General features: G+C 42.0%; 1 protein-coding gene across 6 annotated transcripts in view; it reads left to right on the forward strand.

Annotated features, from left to right (window-relative positions):
* Window positions 1–24,947, forward strand: part of IFTAP (intraflagellar transport associated protein) — a 105,741-nt gene that overhangs the window by 37,881 nt on the left and 42,913 nt on the right. For 4 of the 6 annotated variants that reach the window (XM_027767072.1, XM_006165360.3, XM_006165361.3 and 1 more), the window contains exons 3-5: window positions 17,170–17,325; window positions 19,053–19,124; window positions 21,247–21,319. In XM_027767072.1, coding sequence (XP_027622873.1) covers window positions 17,170–17,325; window positions 19,053–19,124; window positions 21,247–21,319 — 301 coding nt within the window. Of the gene's footprint in view, window positions 1–6,001; window positions 6,045–14,947; window positions 15,010–17,167; window positions 17,326–19,052; window positions 19,125–21,246; window positions 21,320–24,947 lie in introns of those variants that run through there. The other 2 variants (XM_006165363.3, XM_027767073.1) reach the window with 2 other exon arrangements.

The following is a 24,947-nucleotide window of genomic DNA, read 5'->3' on the forward strand; positions in this document are numbered from 1 at the left end:
GAACCACGCGGACTTAGGGGGGAATCCAGCAACATAGCCATTACGCTAACTGCTGGTTCCCAAAAAATGTAAGTTTTATGAACTCTAAGTACAAGTCAAGTATGTCTGATAAAAATTTAGCATCTAAATTGCAATTTAATGTAAGTTTAAGATATATACTAATTTTGAAGACAGTATAAAACTATTATATAAAAATCCCAATAGTATTTTATATCAAGTATATTTAAAATAATAATATTTTGGAAAATTTATTTATTTATTGCAGAGGTTTTTGCTAATGAACTCTAAGTACAAGTCAAGTATGTCTGATAAAAATTTAGCATCTAAATTGCAATTTAATGTAAGTTTAAGATATATACTAATTTTGAAGACAGTATAAAACTATTATATAAAAATCCCAATAGTATTTTATATCAAGTATATTTAAAATAATAATATTTTGGAAAATTTATTTATTTATTGCAGAGGTTTTTGCTATAGGGAGCGTGCACTCACCATAAACCACCGGTCTGGGAATCGAACCGTCGTCAACTACATGGGAGTCCAATGACATAGCCATTATGCCAACTGCTGGTCCCAGAAAATTGATTTAAATAAAATCTGTTATTCACATTAACTTCACTTGTTATTTTTTTTACTTTTTTTTTTTGCCAGAGAATGCATTCTTCAGAGAAAGACCCCTCTCCTGTATTTCTCCCTCCTTTAGAGAGAGTGGGCACACACACGCATCTGGTGTGCTGGTCAAGTTGTGAGACTGTGACGTCTGGGACTTCAACTGTGTAGTCAGCCACGTGGAAGTCAGCTGCCCAACCACCACGTCATGGGTTGGCCTATTATTTTTTACTTTTTTAACATGGCTGACTACAGTTGGATTCCTAATACCCTGGGCACATGTGCATGTATGCCCAAAATACTGACAGGATAGAGAAATGGAGAAGGGAGTGCAGTGACCATGCCCTATGGGCAGGTGCTTCTTCCTCTCTGTCTCTCTCTGGAAAAGTGCATGCACCCTCTGCCAATTAAAAACATAGTAATACCAGATAATTACTTAAATATTGTTTCTGTTTAAATTTTAGAGTTGGAAGAAACAGTTCAACATTATTTTGAAGTCATTTACTGATACATTCATCTAGTAACTTGTCTAGAGTAACTTATTTACTTTTCACACTAATACAAAGAAATTGCTATTATTATTCCTTTTTATGGTTGAGGGAACTGAAAGTCATTGTAGTTTAGTAACCTGCCTAGAGTCAGGTCAGGGATCCAGACCCAGACATCTGACCCTCCATTGTACCTCTCACTGAAGTGTGCGGTCTAGGAAATGCAGTCTCATATTTTAGTTAGAGCACCAACAGGCACTGAATACTGGCCATTGGGTGGGTGGGAAAGTCATGATGCGTTTTTGTAGAGAGAAACAGAAAAATACATCGTGACTTCTCCGACAACCCAGTATTATGCTTAGCATTTCACATGACTCAGAGAATCTTTATAGTAACCTAGTGAGGACTTTTTAAAATGTCCACAAATTAATTTTTATTATTTTTATTATTCCCAACTTACAGTTGAGCAAACTAAGGCTCCAGGTTAAGTAAATGCTGGTATGGACTGAATTGTTCTCCCCAGTGTGTATGTCGAAGCCCCAACCCCCAATGTGGATTGTATTTGGAGATGGTCTTTAAAGAGGTAATTAGAGTTACATGAGGTTGTAAGGGTAGAATCCTAATCCGGTGTGATGGGTGTCATAAGAAGAGGTGGGACATCAGTGAAGCACATGTACAGAGGAAAGACCACCGGGAAGACACAGAGAAGGTGGCCATCTGCAAGCCCAGGAAAGACCTGGGAGAAGCCATGCCCGCCCACACTTTGATCTTGAACTTATAGTCTCCAGACCGTGAGATATGACCTTCTGTCATTTACGCCACTCATTCTGGTGTTTCAGGATGGCAGCCTGATAGATAGCTATTACAGTGAATGGTGGAGTTGGATTCTAGACTAGTCCGAGTGGCTTCGAAGCCCATCCTCTGACCTGCTTTGTGTTCTGCCCTGTGGGCCAGGGGAAGGCCACGCTGCCTTGAAGCACATTTGTTCTGTCCTCTCTGGAGCATGAGCAGCACTAGGGCCACCGCTATGGGTTTTGTTCATTGGGATACTCTAGCGCTTGACACGATGCTGGGCGATGCAGAGCGAGAAGGTGCTGAACAAAAACAGTTATTGAATAAATGAAATGAATAGAAAGACAGACAGGACAGCCTCAGACAGCGCTGGAGAACGTCCTCATTTAATGGACAGGCACAGGAGGGAGAGCTCACAAAGGAGACTGTGTCGTGCTACCCACACTTGGATTTGGTATGCTAGGTAGCTGGGAGCCACAGTGGAATTTAAAAACTATCACAACAGTCATGCACATTGCAGGTGATTTGGAACCGTGGAGGCAAAGAAGAGAAGAAACCTCGAGTCAGGGACACTGGCTGAGAGACTGAGCAGAGTACATAGGTGGAGGTCTGGACTAGGAGGACAGAGAAGGAAATGGTCGCAAAAGCACCTGTCAGACACAGCAATGAAGGAGTGATAGGCAGCACTTACTGACAGGTGATTGACAGAGGCCTGGAAAAAGAGCAGTCCAGGCCGAGTCTAAAGTATTTTGCCTGAGAGATGAGGAGGCCCGCAGAGGCCCAGTGACTCGTTCAAAGTTACAGTTCTCATTTCAGGAGTCTATTGAGTGTATGTTCTGTCAGCAGCTTAGAATCTTGGGATGGGATTTGGTTTATACCTCTGGACGGATACATTTTGAGTTGTCACTTCAGCCAAAGGAATATCACTCCTTATACTTGACAACTTCTAAAAAAAATATAATTAAAAATGAAACTGGTACCAACACAAAAAACAACAAAGTTATTTCCAAAGTTGACTTATTTTGGTTCCCAATGCTCTTTTGAATTTGAATGTTAGAATTGCATCTTTAAATTTTCACGGTAATGCAAAAGAGAGGTTTTTCGCAGTCTGAAGAATGCATTTGAAATCTGCTATGAAAAAATACCACAAAGAAAAATACGGAAACCAGCTGGCCCTCTTACCAATTTCAGAGCAGGATAGGAATTTCAGTAGAGCATAAAAACAGCTTTCTTTCAGAAAAGAAAACACAACAAGAAAAATAATCCTTGTTGTATAGCCTTTTGCTGTTATTTTCTGTCAGTATTAGAGACCAGAGGGCTTACTGTTGTTTTGATACCCTCACAACTGGCAGATCGCCTGCCAGAGGAAGTTGGGAACCGACTGGCCAGCTCTGGGCTTCCAGGTGGCCCTTAAGCCACATTTTCAGCGAGTTGTTATCAGTCACTTAATTCCCTGCTGAATACTGAGTGGTGTTTTTAGTTCACAGGCCATTTGCAGTGCCTTTCTGTTTCCTTTTATTCGTTAGCCACATTAAGAAAAAAAGACAGCCTGGGAAGCACTTTTGCAAATGTGAGTTTAACAGTTAAGAGCACAATTGAAAATACCATAACAAATAGCAATAAACTTCCTTTGACTGAAGATGTGCATAGACCATTGGGATGATGTTAACCTCAAGGGAAATTGCAGAAGGCACCATTTGCAGACTTGCTAATAAAAATAACAGGCAGCTAGAACAAATGTAACCTGGCATTCCAAGGACTCTGTAAGGAAGTGGTGGTGGGTTTTTGTTTTTTTCTGGAGAGGTTTTTTTGTTGTAGGACGCTTGTGCTCGCCAGACAGAGAGAGAGACATAGAGACAGAAAGCGAGAAATCACCCCCCCAGGGGGGATGGTCACGCCGCAATCCCTTCTCCTCCATTCTCCTCTCAGGATCTTGGGCATGCACGCACACGCGCCCGGTGTGAGTTTTAAGCCACCGGGTCCGGGACGCGAACCGCAGTCGACTACGTGGGAGTCCAGCGACATAGCCATTACGCTAACTGCTGATTCCCCAGGAAGTGGTGTTGTTTTAAAGTTGTTTTACCCGTGCACTTTTTGGTCTTGCTGGAAAAAGTAAGAGTAAGAAAAAAGGTGGTAGTTTGTAAATTCAGTAGCCATCTGCCTGTGGCCTCTTTATCACAATAAGCCATCAAATATCACGTAGACACTGAGGGAGAAAAAAGGATTGAGTGAAGTGAATGAATTTATAGCAGAGTCCTTGGGAAGAAACAGCTCTAGCAGCATTAACCTGTTTTCTCTTTGGGGGAACATCTGCAAACGGTAATTAAGCAATTTTCATTTGTTTCTCTATTTCTTTTGTCATCACTAAATCACTACACTTAGGGAACAAATTGACAAATTATGAAACACAGAAAACTGCTGGTTCAGTTGCAGAGGAAATTTCCCTCCTCAAATTATGACAGATTTTGAGCTGATAGAGCCGTTTTGTTTTGGATATATTAGCATAAATCTTCCGCTGAGGTTGTTACAATTCATCTTCATTCCAAACATGAATATTGGGTACATAGATAATCACTTGGTTTTTGAGTCTGCTGTAGTTTAGGTGTAATTGGATAAGGAAAGAAAATGTATTTAAATATGTAGAACACTTTGAATTATAATCATTAAATTTATTTTTGGTAGTGTTTTTTAATGCATAGTAGTTTGTTATAATCAGTGTCTTGTATGCTTTCTCAGTGAAGTAAGATATGAAGTAATTTTTTTAAAATTTGTTTTGTCTACAACGAAGAGAATAATTTTCTTTGATTCTCACCACACCCCCCCACACATACACACACATATACACACACACACACACACACACATACACACACATACACACACACACATACCACACATACACACACACACACACACACACACACACACGGTGTATTTTATGTGCATGTGTAAATTAAAGGGGTGAACTTTCATAGGTAAAAGGGATTGTAAACTTACAAAACACAGAGAACTACCAATAGTTAAATATGCTTTTAAGATGGTTACTATTAATTTTTTTTTTTTTTTGTATGAAATTTTTGCCATAGGGTGCATGCGCTCACCAAAGAGACAGAGAGTAAAAGTGAGAAATCATCCCCCAGGGAGGATGGCCACACCACAGTCCCTTCTCCTTCATTCTCCTCTTGGGATTTTGGGCACGCCTCCCCCCACTCCACCCCCCAACGCAGGTATACACTCCTGGCCTGAGTCTCAAGCCGCTGGTCAGGAGACTTAAACCGTAGTTGGCCATGTGGGAGTCCAGTGCCTCAAACAACATGCCACCTGCTGGCCCCTGGTTACTGTTAATTGTTAACTAGCCAATTTAAGCACTGGTAAGTGGGCACATACTTGTTTTGTATGTATTTCCGCTTAACTTGAGAAATTTTGGACTCATTATCATTAAATATATTGTTACTTGAAAGACAAGGGGAGGTTGCTCCACTTGACACTGAGGTGGGTCATAAGAGTGTCTCCTGTGATTCGCTTGACTGGGTGTGTAGTCACGACTGAACAGTTTGAGCAAGGTGTTCTTTCAGCCATGAAACAATAATATTTTCTTTGAAATGGTCAGCTAAACCCAAAGGGATACAAACAGGAAACTACTTTAACCAAACCCATATCTTCCTTACATGAAAGTCAAACCACAGCCTGCCTAATATGTGATATTTTTTCCTCTACTTGGATTCACTCCAGATGAGATTTAAGTGGCACCCACTGGCTTAGCCTTGCTCCCTCAGCGTGGGGAAGAATCATGTGCTTTCTGGACTTAAGCTGCTGTTCCTGGTGGAGTTTGTAGTCTGTGAATGACTGACCAGAACAAAGGGTTTGTTGCCAGGCATCTAACTCTGGGCATTGGATTTAGTCCCTAGTTATAGTGTCAGTTCAGTTCTTCTTGCTCATGTTGAGGTTATTTCAGTATTTACTATTTTGGTTTTGTTTCAGGCATTGAGAATACAAGGAAGAACAGAACAGGGTCCCTCTCCTGAAGAGTTTGCTAGCAGGTTGGCTTATGTATTGCTGCTTAAAAGGAACAGTGTGATTCTCTGTGCTCTAGGTGTGTGAAGGAAGAATAGCAATCTACTAACATGTTTATGGATCATAGAGAGTTGATTGGTAAGGCAATATCCACTACTCTTTACACACTGCAAAGTAAAATAAAATTCAGAATATTGTCTTTGATTTTGGGGTCTTGTTTGTGGATTGAATAAATATTGTGAGTTTGAAAAAAAAAGCAAATGATGGGGCCAGCAGGTGGTGTAGCAGTGACTTTGCTGGACTCCCACATAATGATTTTGGTTTGAGTCCTGGACCTAGTGGCTTTAAACTCACGCCACACTCACGTGTGTGCCCTGTATCCCGGGAGGAGAATGGAGGAGGAGGAATTGCTGTGTGGCCATCTCCCTGGGGTGTGGTTTCTCACTTTCCCTGCCACTGTCTCAATCTCTCTTTGGCAGGCACACACACCCTAAGGCAAAACCTCTCAGGAAAAAAGAAAGAAAGAAAGAAAGGAAGGAAGGAAGGAAGGAAGAAAGAAAGAAAGAAAGAAAGAAAGAAAGAAAGAAAGAAAGAAAGAAAGAAAGAAAGAAAGAAAGAAAGAAAGAAAGAAAGAAAGAAAGAAAGAAAGATAGATAGATTAGAATAGTGGGTTTTCAGACTTTTTTTTACTTCAAACCATACCTCCCACCCCACCTGCTTCCCTTTTTTCTTTTCCATGAAGGAAGCCTTGGAAGTCTCTGACAAAAATGAGAGGATATGAAAGACATTTATTATTTAAGTCTGCTCTTGAACTATGCTAATGCCCTGTACCAATTTGTGACTCCTAAGTTATTACAGGTATAGGCAGAGGATGTTATCCCACCTCAGAGTGTTTGCAAAATGCTAACAAGTATTTATTTGTAAAGAAAGGGGAAATATTACTCCAACTTTCTCCAACCAGATGAGTTAACGAAGGTTGTTTTAAGTAGATAACACCTTTTTGCAGGTAGGCAGGAGTTCATGATCTTGGGGCAAAGGAAAATCTTTTAGGTTGAAGAGATTTCGTTTTATGAAGAGGTTGCTCTACTGCTTCCGTATTTCTGATTTTGCTGTGACAGGCCAGTGTAATGGAAAGGGTATTGTTCTATCTGTAGATTTGGAAGACTCACGTACTGGCCCAGATGTATGCTATGGGGTTGTCAGGAAAGTCATGCAATAGAAATACACGGAAGAATATGTCATGACTTTCCAGACAACCTAGTAGTTTCTTGAGAACAAAGGCCTGCTGCTTACTCTTTAAACCAGGAATAGTTCTGCCTGGTGAATGTCTCATATGTAGGGACTTCAAAAAGTTTGTGCAACACCAACATATAGTGTGCTGGTTAAGATGTTGGACCACTCATGGCCAACTTTGCAGTTCAAGTGCTGGACCTACCAGCTTGAAAAAACACACTGGGTGCATGTGCATGTGTGCCCCAGATTTCAAGAGGAGAATGGAGGAGAGGAAGAGCACCCTCCTTGGGGGGGGTGCTTTCTCACTTTTCCTCTCTTTTTCTGTCTCTTCAGTGAGTACACTATGACAAAAAAAAAAAAAAAAGTCAGGAAAAGTGAAATTTAAGTATGAACTTATTTTGGTGCAATTTTTTTTTAAATCCATGGAGTTTTTCATAGCATGCATTTTCCATCAATGTTTTGAAGAGCCACCCTCCATGGTTGCAATGAGGATCTGAAGAAACATGCACGAAAGTACTCGGTTTTAAAAGACGTACCGCAGTATAAAATTTTATAATTAGGACTATTTGTGATATAAAAGTGAAACATCAAGGTTAAATATTAAATGTTGAATCTGTAAAACTATACAGTGTTTATGTTACTGTTACTTTCAGTGTCTCTTGTGTACACACACACACACACATACACACACTCACCCCTATAGAGTATACGTAGAGGGTACATTGTGTAATAGGACTACATAGTTCAGTGAATAATCCTAGACTGGCCTCTGGTGGATGGACTCAATACTATGCTTACTTAGAACCACAAGGCAGAGCAGAGCCTTCTACATGCTTTGACAAAGATAAAGTCTCAGATCTTTATTGTTTATTATCAATTTTTTTATTCTGCCTCATGGACACTTTACTTGCAAATCCAACCCTATGTTTATAAAACAGTTACCTTGGAGATGTTTATTAAAGTGCAGATTCCACGGGACCTGTACCCAAATTCTGATTTCAGAAATTCTAACACAGCTTCGGAACCTTGACCTTCAGACCAGCTTTGAAAAATACGCTTGACATGAGGTCAAGGAAGGCTTTGGGGAGATATGAGTCCTCAAAATTTTGTGCTCACTTTTGTGTATATTCCTTTTTTCTAGGAAGAGAATTTATTATTTTCATAAAATGATGACACCCCTCTAAAAAGAGTCAGAACAATTATTTTCCATTAACTATGGCTTTTTGTTTAATATATTCTTTTTTATATTACTTAAAAGGCATTTTCACAATGAAAAGTGTGACTGTTGATAGGAATAATGTTAGTATGCTCTCTGACACAGAGGCTGAGCTAGCACACCTTGCAGAATCTGAGGGCAGGCTTTGGGCAGGCACAGTCTGTCCCCGGTCTGAAGGAGGGTAGTGCATGTGCCTGTGGGTCAGAGCCTCTCCGTCACAGGAAGTGTCCTTGCTCCTTCTGCTCGTTGCCAGGAGAACTGTGTTCTTTGCGAGTGCTTTGCCATGAGCAGTGCACATGGGAGAGACTGAGACCACTCAGCCTGTGGAGGCATCTTACTGGCTTGGTTTCCAGGAACTGCCCCTTCAGTAACTTCCCTGCTTCTGGTACCTTTTCTGACGTATAGTTTGTACTTGGTAATCAAAGACTTAATTCAGGGCAGAGTTTTATGATTAAGTTAACTATCATCAAAAGGTAAATATTAAAGGAATCCTAACCTAAAATATCAAAAATACACAATGTCTATCTATACATATATTTCATTCTTTATTATTTTCAGGAAAGACTATTTAAGAAGAAGATTGGGGCCAGGGTGGTATGGAGGTTAAGTGGCTAGATTGTACATGGCCCACTGTGTGGTTTGAGTCCTGGACCTAGTAGCTTGAGAAACATGCTAGGCACATGTGCTTGTGTGACAAAAAATCTCAAAAGAAGAAATGGAGGAGAACGGATGGTGGTGTGACCATCCTCCATGGGGGTGATCTCACTTTGCTTCTCTCGCTCTCTGCCTGTCCCCAGCAAGTGCATGTGCCCTTTAGCAAATTAACAGCAGGAAGAAGATGATACAGATATTCTCCCTAGACTGAGGAATAGAAGAAGCTTGGTTGGACAAAAGACTTTTCTCCTCTACAAATAAAAGCCTGTTTGTTTTTGTTTATGATCTAAAAAAATGAGAAAATATTGAGAGTTACCAACAAACAGACAGACACACACACAGAGCAAAGAAAACCATGCTCTTTATATAGCAGTACAATTTGTAGCTACTGTGTGGTCACCCGGGATAAAGATTTTATAGCTTATTCTTTCTTGAAGCTACGTACAGACATTTGACTGGCACATCCACTGGTGCCAGTAAGATGTGAGGGGAACTGAGGCTTGCAACTCCTCGATCTTGAACTTAAGACACTTGCTTTGCGATCTTTCTGTCCTGTGCTCTGTGGCTGGAAATTGGCAGTTCTTAGAGCAACTCCCTCAGAAACCACCCCACCGTCTCTGGATCTCTCATGGAACAGAGCCTGGATTCCCTGGAGCATCTCATGGAACAGAGCCTACCCATCCCTCCTAGACTACTACGTGAGAGAGAAATAAAATTCTCGCCTGAGCTGAACTCCTATGTAGTTGACTGTGATTCGAGTCCTAGACCCGGTGGCTTAAACTCACCCCAGGCGCGTGTGTGTGCGTGCCCAAGATCCCAAGAGGATAATGGAGGAGAAGGGATTGCAACGTGGCCACCCCCCCCCCGGGGGGGGGTTTCTTGCTTTCTGTCTCTGTCTCTCTGTGTCTTCCTGATGAGCGCACGCGCCCTATAGCAAAAAACCTCTCCAAAAAAAAAAAAAAAAGAAAAAGAAAAAACCATGTTGGACATGTATGCGTGGATACCCAAAATCCCAGGAGGAAAAGGGATTGCAGTGTGGCCATACCCCTGGCGGGTGAGTTCTGAGCTCTAATTTTCCTTCTCTGATTCTTTCTCTGTATCGCGCACATGCAGCCTATGGCAATAAAATAAAACAAATTGTACATAGACTTGTCATTTTTGAGGGGAAAAAGATGGTGGTGCAAAAATACAAATGAACTTACTGGGTGCCACACAGTCTACCTTGCGTAGACAGTCTAGCCCCTGTCATCCATCTGGGAGTCTGGAGCCACAGAAACTGCCTAAATAGGCTCGTCTGTCTCTGGTCTGGACTACCGCCCTGCTGGGGCCAGGACGACATCAGCTGGAGGTCAGCCCCTCACACGGGGCAGCTGCGCATGGCTGCTGTGTGCTGGACGGTGGTCCACTTAACAGGCTGCAGGCTTGCTGTATTATCTGTCTCCTGTCACAAAAGGTTTTTCAGGCGTTCCAAATTAAATACCAAAGGATGGTACAGATTGCAGTGGAAATCTAGAGGGAGAAAACATACCTAGCTAGAGATAGTGTGTTCATTTCTGTTTTAGAAACACTTTATTAACTCTTTTGTTCCTTCTAAATCTCTTTTACTCTACCCCACCATAGCGGAGACGCCTACCCTCCTGCACTGGGTGCACTTGGTGCTGTGAGGCCCACGCTCCGCTGCTCTGTCCCCTTCCCTTCACCGCAGGGCACAGCTCTGCCTGGGGGCTTGCCGGGACCCACATCAAGCAGAGTTTTCATCCAGCTCTCCACACAGCCGCTGTCTGGGCCACCGCGGTGTGGCTCCTGTCTTCCTGGGACACCAGAGATTCTCAGGCCCTGCACGTTCCCTCCGTGGGGGCTTTGCTCAGGAGAATTTCCCTTTGGAACAACCTTTACATTGCTCACCTGTTGAAACTGTAGAATGTGTCAGAGCTCAGCTCAGAGGCCCTACTCCTACGTGAAGCTTTCTGTGGTCCTCCCAGACTGATCAGGACTTTACCAGTGCCTGACGTCCCTTCCTCTGTCGTCTGCCGTAAGTGCCTTCTATTTTGATAGGGTGCACACCCACCCGGCTTCCCTTCCTGGTTTCTGATCTCTGGAAGGGCATGGTTGGGCCTTGCCCCTCTGTCGCCTTGCATGTAGTTGATGCTAGAATATAACTTTTGGATTGCATGAACTGCATAACTCTGCCACCACAGTGGGTTTATTAAACAAATATTTGGCAACTTCACACTCTGTTCCCATTTTTCTCTCTGTAAGGGCCTAACACTGGACAGTTTAGATATTTCAACTTAGTGCTATTGCGTCCCTCATCTAGGGCTTTTGACACACATTTTTTCCAGGCCAGGGTTGTGCATCTGTGCCTTGGCAGGTTGATGGCTATGACAGTGAATAATGAGTCAATTACCATCCGGCCTCAAGGAGAGCACAATTCCTTACTGGCCAGGCTGAGGTAATCCTCTCCTCCTGGTGCCCTTTCACGTGAAGAATATAAAACAGTTGGAATTCAGAGCACTGCAAAGGGATTTTATAAAAAACACTTGCCTGCCGAATTTAGCTTCTTTGGATTTATTCTGATTTATGATTGATTGGTTTTAAATTGCTTATTTAATCCTAACAACTGGTGCTCCAGGGGAGGTCAGATATCAAGGAGTGTATGATCAAGAAGCAGTAGAGTGAAGGGGTTTGGCCGGACAGACCGAGCGCAGATAGCATTGTCTGTCCAGAGAAGCATTGCTCTAGGCGAGGAGTGTAATGTGGAAATCAGCCCTGGCTTTCTAAGTACGCAGCCTTGTTATGAGTGTGATTGCCCATCCCCTCTTCACTGTCCAGTGGCACACAGTTTTCTCCTCATAATTTTCTTTTCCTTCTAGCAATGTACTCACTATCATCATGCCCAAGAATATGCTCTGGATTTATATTGCTATTGACCTGGTGCAGGAGAGCAACACTGTGAGGTCACCGGCAGAATTTGGTCACGAATCCCGAGGCTGGTTGTGCTGAGCTGTGAAAACCCTGCCGCCAGTAGGGCCATGCTTCTCAAGACATGGACATTAGTCTGGTCTTTGTGTGGACGAGCTTGAATGTTTAAAAAGTTTCTTTTCAAAATGAAGTTTTCCAAAAATAATCGCTTTTATCTGAAAAATAATATAATCAATATGTGGCTAGTGTCTAGTTTAGCAAGGCATCAAAAGTTTCAACCTTTTCAAGGAGTGTAACCTTTTCTTTTGGTCTGAAATTAGACACTGTGGGTGTGGGTGGCCTTGTATGGGAGATCTGTTGGAAGCTTGTCTGTCGGTATCAAAAGGAAATTGAAATTCCATTCCTTCAGAATAATAAAACCTCTAAAAAAACCTTTGGAAAAAACTTTTGTCTCATCTGTATTGAAGTTTGGACTCAGAAATGCTCAAAGAAATGCTCTTTCAGGTCTCAGTAACCTACTTGTTCTCTGAAATATTGCTGTTAGAGTTTGAAACCGCATTATGTTTGACACTTATTTCAAAGCAAGAAGTGTTATGAATGAGATGAAAGGGTGAAAAAGGACTCTGATGAAAACAGAAGCAGAGGACGATGAGCCAAACCCGGGGCTGCTCGTTGGGAACGCCACCAGGATGACTCTGGGGAGCAGAATCTGGCTGCCCAGTCAGGCTTTCAGCCACTTCGGACCCCAGGCTTGCAGCATCTGCCATTTTGACATTGTCATACTGAAGAACGTTTTTCCTACCTGGTTCTGCCAAGAGATTTATTTTGTGCTGGGTTTAAAGAAACTGATAAAAGCCTGTGTAAGGATCACTCCTGGGTCTTTGGAGGATACAGTATGTGTTCTTTTGAAACTAATTTCAAGGCTAAGGAAGGAGCCTTAAACTGTAGTTTAATCAGAGAGAAACAGGTTATTTTCTGTACCTTTGGGCATTTTAAAAATGATAACTTTGTGTTTACAGAAGGAGGGAATTTTAAAAGAGTAGAGAAGATTTTTTGTTAGATCTGAGACCCCAGCAATACTTCAATATCAGCATCAGAAGCTGGGAATTCATTATGTTTTGCTCTTATTTAAAAGGATTTTCACCTGGTTACCTGGGTGTTTTGTTGGAAATGGTAGAGGAGTAAGCTGAATGATTATAAGAACAAATAGAAGTTGTCCCTACAGAATATCTGTTATTTTCAGATGTTGCTATGCTTTTCGAACATTCGAGTCTGGGGGTCGTTACAGCAGTATTGTGCTGGGTACGTAGTATGTCCTTAGCAAATGCCAGGTGTCGGTTGTATGTGACTGAAAGGATTAGCAAGGAGAATGGAGACTCTAACACCTTACGAGAATAGCACGCTAAGGCAGGATGGGAGTCATGGGAGTCTTTTTCCTTTTACCTTTGGTGAAGTTTGAGAAATCCTTTTATTCCTCAGTTAACTTCTCCTGTTTCCAAGCATCTCCATGCCTATCCTGTCCCGCTATGCTCTCAGTTTACCTGGACTATCCAGGACTTCTCTGTGGCTATGAAGGAGGAAGAAATCAGGGGACTAAGTTCTAAGATCATGTCTGATCTTTCATAGTGCTGGTCACTCCAGCCAGAAATAAAAAAAAAAATGCGTGTGTGTGTATGTGTATATATATATATATATATAAATAAATACATATCAAATATGAATATATATAAATAAATAAATAAAATATGAGTTGGGGAGACTAAGTTCTAAGACCATGTCTTTCTCTACTTACTGATCCTTTGTAGTGCTGGCTACCCCAACAACAATAGAAAATTTATTAATTTATTAAAATTAATTATATAATATGCAAAACATGTAAATATTGCCATAGACCATGCACACTCGCCGAGAGACGCAAAGAGAAAGAGACTGGGAGAGGGAAAGTAAGAAATCACTCCCCCTGAGGGACAGCCATGCTGTAATCCCTTCTCATCCATTCTTCTCCAGGGATTTTGGGCACACATGCACATGGTCCTGGCATGATTTTGAAGCTGCCAAGTCCAGGACTTGAACCACGATTGGCCATGTAGGAGTTTAGTGCCTTAACTGCCATGCCACCTGCTGGCCTTACTCTAGCAATATTCTTAGCAACCCTCTCAACACCTTACTCAGCCCCCCAGCCCCTCCATTCCCAGCAGCCAGTGCTGCTGTGTTGCACTAGCATTCCTGAGGACTTCCAGAGGGAAAGGCAGGGGCCACCTCTTCTAGTAGTAGCTAGTTAAGAGTCACTGGTGCTGGTGCTGTGGGCAGTGGTGGAGAGCTGCCCTGAGATTGTGTCGTTTATGGCTATAACCTTTTTTCTTTTCCACCATGGAGTGTAGGTGCTTCAGAGAGACAGAGATAAGCACCTTCCATAGGACTTGGTCTTGCTGCCATCCTCTTTGAGTCCTCCTGCCTGCCAGAATCCTGGGGATGTGTCAGGCGCCTGGCATGTTCACAGGCCATCTGGGCTGAGCTTCCTCAGCCTGGCACGCTACCTGCTGCATCACAGAGGCTGGGCCTGATGTGATCTTTTGAAAGTGAAGCATTCGATATTTGTGTTTCCCTTCTTTGGCTTGTTAATGAAGTGTTATACATTCTGTTCCCCAGCAATAGTTCTACATGACTCTCCTAAAGATATCCTCACAAACCCTAATTCTACCAGTGATGGGGTATTTAGAAGGCAAGAAGAGTCCAGCTGGAGTTGGCACCAGGCTGCGATCATTTTTACAACATGAATATCGCTGATTGCAATGCTGTGCACCCGATAGCTCATGAGAAACAAGCGTGGCCACTTTGCTGGGTTAGGTTATCTGATGTCCCTTCAGTTAGAGACCTCGTAAGGTACTCTCAGAGAAAACCGTGTCTCTGGAACATTTTCATGGTATAGCTGAGTAAGAGACAGGATTCCCCAGCCAAAAATGGCTTAGTTTCTATCACTTGACTCTTTGAATGCCTTTGTTACTCTTCTAGTGGCCATTGACATGGATGTCCTTATTTGCCATCGTCACTTACAGCAAACGAGGTTCAGTCTTGAAGGTAACCTTGGTTCCTCTTTGACTATTGTAAGTTTTTCTTTTTTGTGTCCTTCCTAGGATTTTTGTTTTGTTTTGTTCTTTGCTTCTTTCTTCTATTTCCTAAGGGGATTTCCCATCATTTGCTGTATTATTCTAGATATCAAAGCACACTGGTTGGGACTATAGGATCTAGAGTCAGAGGTCTGAGTTTAGATTCCTACTCTGCTACTTACCATTGTAGAATTCTGAGTCGGCTAAGTTCGTTGTCTCTGATCGCAGAGAATGAGAAATTTGAACAAAGGACGGGGTAGTAAAGCGGAGTTTTATTGAAAGGAAAGCTACGAAATGAGAGGGCTCCTGAAAGAGGGCTGCTAACTCGGGACTGTTGTCAGGGGTTTTCATCTAGCCTTCTGAGCAGGGATCTGGCTCTCTGATAAAGTGGGTTCTGGGGCTGGCAGGTAGTGTGGTGGTTAAGGCACTGACCTCCCATATGGTCAACTGTGGTTCAAGTCCTGGTTCTAGTAGCTTGCTTTCTCATTGCCCCTCACCTCCTTCATCTTTGTCTCTTTCTCTGTCTCTTTCTGATCAAATTAAAATAATAATAATTATAATAATAATAATAATTTAAAAAATTAACTTGAACAGATAATTCTAAAAAAGAAAAAAAGTGGGCTTCAGAAAAAATAACCCTAAAATTGTCAACAAATTCAGGGCACTGGTTTCCTTAAGTGATAATTGAGGTGATCTATTTACTAAAGTTCTCTGTGGGGCTAACTGACATTGGGGATCTACATTTCTTGTGCGGTGCCTTCGTGCCACAAAAAGCATAATCTTGGTTCTGGAATATAGGTTGTGTTGCAGATCGTGACGCAGTTAACCATTGCTGCAAACTCTGTCCTGTGTACAAGCAGTTTCTAGTGAAAGCTTGGCCATCGTGACTCCATCTTGGGCTTATGTACCTATTTCTTGGCATTGTAGCTCCAGCTGTGTGTCTTGTCTCATTACCAGCTGTGTAACATTGGTCAGATGACCTAATCTCTCTGTTGACCTTGGTTTCCTTATTTGTAAAGGGGGGTTGCAGTAGAACTACCTCTAGAAGTATTGCAAGGCTAACATGAAATGACTTATGAGATGCTCATGCTCATAGAAGAGTGACACTCAATGAATGTTCACCTTTATTATTAATTTGCATATTACTAATATCAAAAATAATTTTATTACTTTAATTATTACCTCAGTGTAATAGACAGATATTTCTCTGTAGTTATGCTCTCTCTCCCACAATTTAGCCCACACTTCAACTGCCTCTGGGTCATTTTTTCTATGATTTTCACTCTCACCTCAAATGTATTATGGCCAAAGCTAGATTTCTTATCTCTTACCAAAGTTTTGTTTTCTCCACATTTCTGTTAATGATATTATACTTTTCATAATTAAGGGTTAATCTTAGACTCTTTTCTTAGCCTAAGAAGATAGTCATAATGTGTTCAGATTGAGTACAAACCTATTTATTGTTCATAATTTAAACAATTGAGAATAAGAAATTGATTAAATAAACTATTTCACATTTATATCATGAATTGCCTATTGCTATTAAAATTACATAGAAAAATACTCAGTAAGATGAAAAGAAATATTGCTAGCAAGCTGAGTTATAGTGGACACTATGTACACTATGATTCCATTTTGAGTTTTAGAAGTATATGGGTGCTTAAACTAATTAGAAAGATAGCCACTGAAAAATTTTTGTTGTGACTTTTCTGGCTTATAGGATTATGAGTAATGTTCACATTTTTTTCTCTTACAGATTTTCTAAAATCATTCAAATATTGCTTCTATGTAAGGAAAAAGCCCCTCAGCATTAGAAAAAAATGGGGTAGGCGGTGACTAAGAGTCTTGCAAATACTGCATTTCCCCCCATCTTTTAACAGAGGCCAAGAATAGTGATAGATACACAGTAGGCACTCAATAAATATTGGATGTTGAATGAAGTAGTGTCTTTCTATATACATTTTTACAATAAAAATGTTTAAAGTTAAGGGTGCTTAATGCCTGGAGCATTCAGTTTGTTAAGAGTTCATTGAAAATTAACCCATCTCCTTGGAAGAAGGTTTCTCAACAGACACAAAGTAAATCAGACTGGGTGTGGCAGCTGTTTCTAATATAACATGTCATTTCAGAGAATAATGTGGCCAGGACGGGACTGCTCGGAACCGATTCTACAGAAAGAACTTTTACCTCCGTAAAATGCACTCATCAAGATGAGCCAAATGACTACCATCTCAGAAATAAAACCATCTTTCTTTGCACTTCATCACAATGTTCAGAAGAAGAACAGGTAATACCCCAGCATATTTGTACAATAGAAACAGAGAGAAATGTATTCTTTTTTAAAATTTTTTTATAGACCACAGATTAGTTTATTTTTAACACCCATCATGCCATGAATTCATAGGGAATAGGTTCCAGTAGCTCAGGCTGCTTTCCACTGGTTCTCACAAAGTGTGCTTCTCTGGGTGGAGCAGCTGGCGCTTCAGTTGAACCCAGGTACCTTTTTCTTTGGCTTCTTTCTTTTTCTGGTCATTTTCCTTTGCACGTTTTAGGAAGCTATCTCTGCTCTTAGAATGTTTAATATGCTCAATACGCACATTGATTCTCTTGGCAAGAATCTTGCCCTTGACTTGTTTGTTCATAACAATGCCAACAGCATGCTGGGTAACATTGTAGACTCTTCCAGTTTTGCCATGGTAACATTTATGGGGCATTCTTTTTTAAACAGTACCCATTCCCTTAATGTCTACAATATCACCTTTCTTGTAGATTCTCATGTATGTTGCTAAAGGAACAACTCCACTATCGAACATATATCAGGTGCCTCTCCGCTTTCCCTTTGTGTTCGTCATTTTGGTTAATTACTGGAAGATGGCGGTTCCGGCCAAAATGAAAGCAGAAAAAAGTATTCTTAATGAATTAAACAAACAATAAGGCCAAGGGAAACATTGGACAGTTATTGGCCTAAGTTCTAATTCTAAAAGGTGTGCCATTGGGCACTTTATTGAAATGATCATTACTATTTCACAATTTGTATAGTCAGAGTTTGATGGTAACTTGGTTATCCTCAATTTTTGTCAATAGCCTCTTAATATTTGTTAGTAATCTATCATCTTTAAATTCTCTGTATCTTTTTGCTTATCCTATTTGTTTGAAACCATTTGAGTTTCATGTCTCCTTGTGATACTATGAACAGAATTCTCCAAAAAAAATTTCATATAAGGGAACAAAAAATCTCTGTGTTAAAAGTGTATTTGTGTGGGACCAGCAGTTAACATAATGGCTATGTTGCTGAACTCCCACGTAGTTGACCACGGTTCAAGTCTTGGACCCAGTGGCTTTAACTCACACTGGGCGTGTGTGCATGTGTACCCAAGATCCTGAGAGGAGAATGGAGGAGAAGGGATTGCGGCATGGCCATCCTCCCTGGGGGGGTCATTTCTCACTTTCTCTCTCTCTTTGTTTTTCTGGCGAGTGCACGTGCCCTATAGCAAAAACCTCTCCAAAAAAAAAAGAAAGTATTCGTGTACAGCAGAGGCCTATAACTATTTCCAGAACTTGCTTCTAGGGAAATGATTGTGGGATGTGAACTTATGTTTTTGCCTATAAGATTCATTCTTTTTGGCATTTATTGGCCATCAGCACACTTTAAACTGTATAGTGGATCTTCGACCAGCATGTGAGAGGCAAATAATCATTTTCTAATAACCTGAAAGTATTGTATCATCATTTTCTGATCTGTTCATCAAAGGTTCGCTGAGATGAGGTTAGGGGTGGGGGGGTGTCCCTGTCTCCACGGGAGGACCTCAGGGCTCAGTAATCTACTCTCGGTTACCCTGTGACGAACCTAGAGGACAAAAGTCAGCTCTCCTGAAACCTAGCCCCCTTCGCTGCTGTGGCAGAGCTAATGAGCATGGATCGGGAGGGGCGTTGCCATCTGAAGGATGGTAAGATCAGCTCTGTTACTTCTGGTTGTTTTCTTTTCCCATCAGTGTGTCCTCTCTGTATTTTCAGATAGTGATTGGTGAAGGCCAGAAAGTTGGCAGTTTCTTTCAAGGTGATCTGAATCGGGCAGGAAAGGTGAAGGTAAGGCATAATTCAGTTTTCCCCCATAGCAAAAACAAAACAAAACACAGAAAACAAACAAATGAAAAACACAGGGCTCAGTTGTTGTCTCTTATCCAAAGCTGATGGATTCGGCAGATTTTGTCCTTACAAGTTTGTTTTTAATTGGCGTTTGGCTCTCTTAAACTGTCCTTGCTTGGCTGGGTTATAGGTCTTTTTTTTCCTTAAAGCTTAACAAATGGAAAGTGTGCTTTGGTAGAGCAACGTGACTGCAGTCCCCCTCAGCATGTACCATCGGGGAAATGGCAATATACCAGAGTCCCGAATGTTAGCATTGAAACAGTCAGATGGAGGATAAATCTGCTGTTCTTGGGGCCAAGTAATACGGACAGTTACTTACTTGTGAGCAATGCAAGCTACCATAGCAACTTCCTGTGTCATAGCCATGGTCTGGCAAGTAGAGCTGGAGGAAGAAAGACCCAGCCTGTCTTGTGAATTCCAATTATGGAATTTAAATTTGTAATTTTAAGGTATCTTGTTATGCAATGTTAGGTCAGGAGCATAAAAGGCATTGCAACTCTTTGCCTCACTCTGGTAGGCCTCATGCCTGCAAGTAGTGAAGTCATTTTCTTGTTTACACACTTTGATATTCACCCAGATGTATTAGTTCTTGTCTGAAATGTTACTGTTTTGTTACTGTAAAATGTCTCATTGTCAGCTTGTAGGAGAAAGCCGTGGTCCACCCGGGACAGTTTTCATTGAAATGATGCTGTTGTGTCTGTAGAGGTCATTGGCTCTGCTTTTTACCTTTGAAGTAATTTTCGGTTTCATTTGCTCCAGAGAGAGAACATTTGATTTTTGCCCTGCTCAACTTTTTAGTGATTTACCTGGGCACGATGATTTTCCTTTGCATGAATCTTTCTCCCTGCTTACTTTGTAGTTTTTAAAAAGAATTATTTTTAATTTAATTTAATTAATTTATTAATTATTTTATTTTGACCAGAGACACACAGAGAGAGTGAGAGAGAAAGAGAGGGAAAGTGAGAAAGCAGCCACCAGGTCCGGGACTTGAGCTGCGGTTGGCCATGTGGGAGTGTCCAGTGTCTTAACCACCATGCCACCTGCTGGTCCCACCTTCCTGTTTTCTTCAGTTTCTTCTCTTTGGTTCTTCAGTGTGCTCTAAGAAAGCATGTTGTTATGGTCATAGCCAGACCCAAGACCACCATCTACATGAGAAGCCAAAGCAATTAAACAAAGCAGAACAAAGCAAACCAAACCAAAGCCCTGTTCCAGACCTCATGTTGGTAGTATATATTCTGGGGCATGGTTTGGAACAAAATCCTTTTTTAAAAATCTCCAGCCTCGAGCCAATGGGTGACATGGTTAAGAAGCTGGACTCCCACATAGTTGGCTGCAGTTTGATTCCCAGACATTGGCAGCTTGAAAATCACACTGGGTGTGTGTGTGCGTGTGTATGCATTCCAAAGTCCCAGGAGGAGAATGGAGGAGAGGAGATTGCAGTGTGCCCTCCCCCCAGGAGGTGATTTCTCACAATCCCTCTCTCTCCCTCTGGTGACTGCATGTGCCTTATGGAAAAAACCTTAAAAAAAAAAAAAAAAGATCCCTAGGCCATAGGCCAGCCAGTGGCATAGTGGTTAAGGCAGCTGGATCCTGCATGGCTAACTGCATGGTTTGAGTCCCAGACCCAGTGGCTTGAAGAACAGGCGTGCACACCTAAGATCCCAAGAGGTAGGAGAGATGGAAAAGAAGGGAGAGTGGCTCATGCGTTTCCACTGGTATTTTCTCACTCTCTTTCACACTCTCTGTCTCTCTCAGCTAGTGGATATGCCCTCTGGCAAATGAAAGAGGAAAACAATACAAAACAAAAAACTCTGTTGTCCCTTTTGGTGGTGTCAAGTTCTGACTGTGGTGCCTACAAAATCCAGGCCAGTCCCAATGTCCTCCTCCTTCCCAGTGTCTCTGGGAAAGCAGAGACACCAAGGCCTTGCCTGGGCACTCAGGAGCTACCGAGGAAAGTGGACTCGGCTATGTAGAGACTGCTCTGGAAGTGCGGGCCTTGCCTCCTCACTGTCGTTTCTCTTTAAGTCTGGTATGCATAGACATGGTGTTAATCCTTTCCTAGGTAGACAATTTCCTAGCCTTAGAAGATTTGGACATGGACTCGGATGAAGAGACGAAGCCCCAAATGAGCAAGGGTATGTTATTCCATTTCTATTACTGCTTGACATCTTTCCAGGAGCGACAGATAAAGATTTTAGACAGCTTCTACCTTCCCTTCTTACAGCAATCCATACGGCCACCTCTCCTGAGAGGGGAAAAACTAAAGTTGTGAGATTTCTTTTTCAGTGACAAAGATTTCAGCTAAAAGGTCAAAGCCTCTGAGAGATTGTAGAGCTTCTGATCTTAGATGAAGTAAAAGCACCCACCTACTGCAATTTACCACATGGTCGACTCTTAGAGACTGTCTCCACGTCATTGTAAAACCCACCCCTTGTTTCCCCTTATAAATTGAGATTACTTTCAAGGAGCACATAAAATATCAGTGGATCAAAAAAATGCCAGAATTGATCAAAGAAGATCCGAATGTCTGCTTTTAAAATATTTCTAAATAGATAAATCAAACACTGACACTAAAGATACACTGAATTCTCCTGAGGTACTTTTCACCATGGGCTGCAGTGGGGGCATCCGCTGAGGTTTACCTGGGGGCACCCTCTCCTTCCTTGGGTAACAGTCCTGTGTCAGCAGAGATACCCTTTATTGTGCAAAGGGCCTCTGAAAAATGTTAGACGTTAGGGTTATTGGATTTGGTAAGCAAGAATTTCTCAAAGTGTGAAATTTTAGGGAGGAGATGTTTGTGGCAGCTCGGTAGCTGGTGTTTAAGCACTGTTGTCAGTCTAGGCGGTCACAGATGTGAGCTGTAGTCATCGTTGTTGGGGAGGTGTTTAAGCACTGTTGTCGGTCTAGGCGGTCACAGACGTGAGCTGTAGTCGTTGTTGTTGGGGAGGTGTTTAAGCACTATCTGGTTGTTATTGGGGAGGGTGGCTGTCTTAGAGCCAGGTGGGAGTTAGTGACTGTGAGCAGTTGACCTTGGTCTTAGGCCCTGTTTGTCTATTTCTTTTCTTTGCACAGGAGGTTGGCTGTGTGAGTACCAGACAGGAGTTAAAGACTGGGTGTTATTGGTGCAGGTCATGGAAGCTCTTCCGGCTTCTCTGGCTGCTGGAATTTTAGTGGCTTTATTAACTGCAAACAATTAACATTTTTATTCTGCTTCCAAACATTCCACGACTGCATTGAAAGGATTGCTTCTGAAGCACTCATTCTTCAGTAGACTGCAGTCGTAGTCCCTTACTTGGTTCACGTGAAGTCAGAGATCTCCAGAGAGGTCTCCTGTGCCCTAGGTGACTCTACGTTTCTGTAATAGCAGTTCAGGAGCTCCGGTGGGATTAGACGGGAGCGCTGAAGACTTATCAGGAAGCTGTGTTTCTAGAGCAAGCACAGTGTTTTGGGTTTGGGTGACTGGGGAGGGGGAACATGTTAAAATTGTAGATTTCCGTGTCCTTGTCCCATGATAGCCTAATTCAGATCTTCAGTGGCATTTAGTGAACTGCAGTTTTAGCCAATGCCCCAGATGACTTTGGTCTAGTTAGTTTGAGGATGACACTTGGAGACAAGCAGGTCTAGTCTGCATGTAGTATGTTTGCAGTATAGGGTACTTTGTATAGGAGGACATACAAGTACATGTGTTGGGCATTTCGTGACAGTTTGAATTTCTCACCTGCAGCCAGTCGTAGCTGGAATGTAAGTTACCAAGGCAACATTTTCTCATCGCTCTCTTGACATTTTTTTTCCTTTTTAGTGAGAGTACGAGGATGGGGGAATAGTTACTCTTGTCAGGGTCTCATCATGTTATAATCCTCCTGCCTCGGTCTCCAGTGAGCTGCTACCACACATGCATGCCGTTATCTGCTCTGCCTGTTCAGATGGGACCAGAAACCAAACCAGGGCTTCCCATGTGGCTTCAGCACTGCACAGCAGTGTCCTGGTGCTTACACCACTATAGCTGGGACAACACGTGTTTTCGATTAAAAATTCAATTTATATTTGTATCTTTATTTTAAAAAATTGAATACAAATGTCTCACTAGTTTGATTTTTTAAAAAAAGCATATCATAGTCTTGCATCTGTGTATAAAGGTTACTGAGGCTGGATCTAGGCTCAGTGGAGCTGGGTGAACTAGCCCCGGCTTGCCCACATGCAAAGGCAGGTGCTAAGCCCAGACTGAAAACTGACCCAGACTTCAGCCATCTATTCTAATTTACTTTTTTTTCTTTTCTTTCTTTCTTTTTTTTGGAGAGGTTTTTGCTATAGGGCGTGTGCACTCTCCAGAAAGACAGAGAGAGACAGAAAGCAAGAAAGCCCCCCCCAGAGGGGTGGCCACACCACAACCCCTTCTCCTCTATTCTCCTCTTGGGATCTTGGGCACACATGCACACATGCCTGGTGTGAGTTTAAGCCACCGGGTCCGGGACTTGAACTGCAGTTGACTACATGGGAGTCCATGCTAACTGCTGGTCCCCCATCTATTCTAATTACTGAAACGACCACCAGGGCTTCCCAAATTTCATAATGCACAATCTGGGTCACCTGAAAGGAAAAAGAAATTAAATAATTTGTGCCAAGGTGAATTTTAGTTTGGGCCTAATTTGTATTACACTTTAGGAATGTGAGCAGAAGGCAAATATTTATATCAGATGGGAAATGTGACATTTTAAATAGTCGAGTTGCTTGTATAATTTTGGCAGCTAGGAAGTTTACTGATTAGATTCTGTTATTATTGTTTAAGCAACAGATTTGCCTGGGGCAACACAGAAGTGGGTTGCATGTTGTTTTCCACCATCGACTTTATTTGTTCATCTCATTCCCTCTCATAAATGTTCTCCAAGATTCAGGTGCGTGATTCTTTCTCCATGTGTGGTTTACCACTCTGGCAGGCCAAGTAGAGACAGCAGATATTCAACAGGACTCAGGTGTCTGGGGACCATACTTGCCACAAGGTTTGGTGCTCTGTGGTTATTTGACATCAAGCTCATCACTTTTTTCCTCTTTGGGATCTGAGATAAGTTTGTTTACCTAGTGGCTGTCATGTTTCAGGTAAGCTGGCTCAAACTGTAACCCAGAAAAGTTATTTTTTGGAATAGCTATTAGCTATTACGCTGCAGTCATAGACTAGGAAGAATCTTCCGGTCATCTTTATTTACTTAGTCATTTTTTTGTTTGCTTTCTCCATTGGCCCAGCATATTTTCTGGCTGAGTGCAACTGGCTAAAGAGTCCATTGTTTTGGGGTCCTCGTTCTCAGAATTGAACTGTCTTCTGTGAGCCTCTTGGTCTGTGGCTGTCCTTCTGCCATAGTTTATTATGTTGGAGAACAGGCACTGAAGCCTCCTCAAAGATTGGCAGGATGAGGGTATTCCTAGTCATTTTCAGTCAGTTACTGGGTAAGTACATCCAAATGAGGGCACAGTTACTTTTTTTTGTTTCCAATTTTTCCTTCTATGCAACTTTTTTCCTTTTTTCTTTTCTTTAAAATTGTTTTCATAGGGCATGTGCACTTGTTGGAGAGAAAGAGTCCGAAAGAGAGAGAGAAAGTGAGAAACCATCATCGGGGGAGATGGCCATACCACAGCCCCCTTTCCTCTCTTCTCTCAGGATTTTGGGCATGCACACACACATGCCCAGCATGATTTTTAAGCTGCAGGGACTGGGACTTGAACCATGGAGTCGACCATGTGGAATCCAGCTGTCTTAACCTCCACACCACC

Source organism: Tupaia chinensis, unplaced genomic scaffold (assembly GCF_000334495.1).
Source record: "Tupaia chinensis unplaced genomic scaffold, TupChi_1.0 Scaffold143910_1, whole genome shotgun sequence".
NCBI lineage: Eukaryota > Metazoa > Chordata > Mammalia > Scandentia > Tupaiidae > Tupaia > Tupaia belangeri.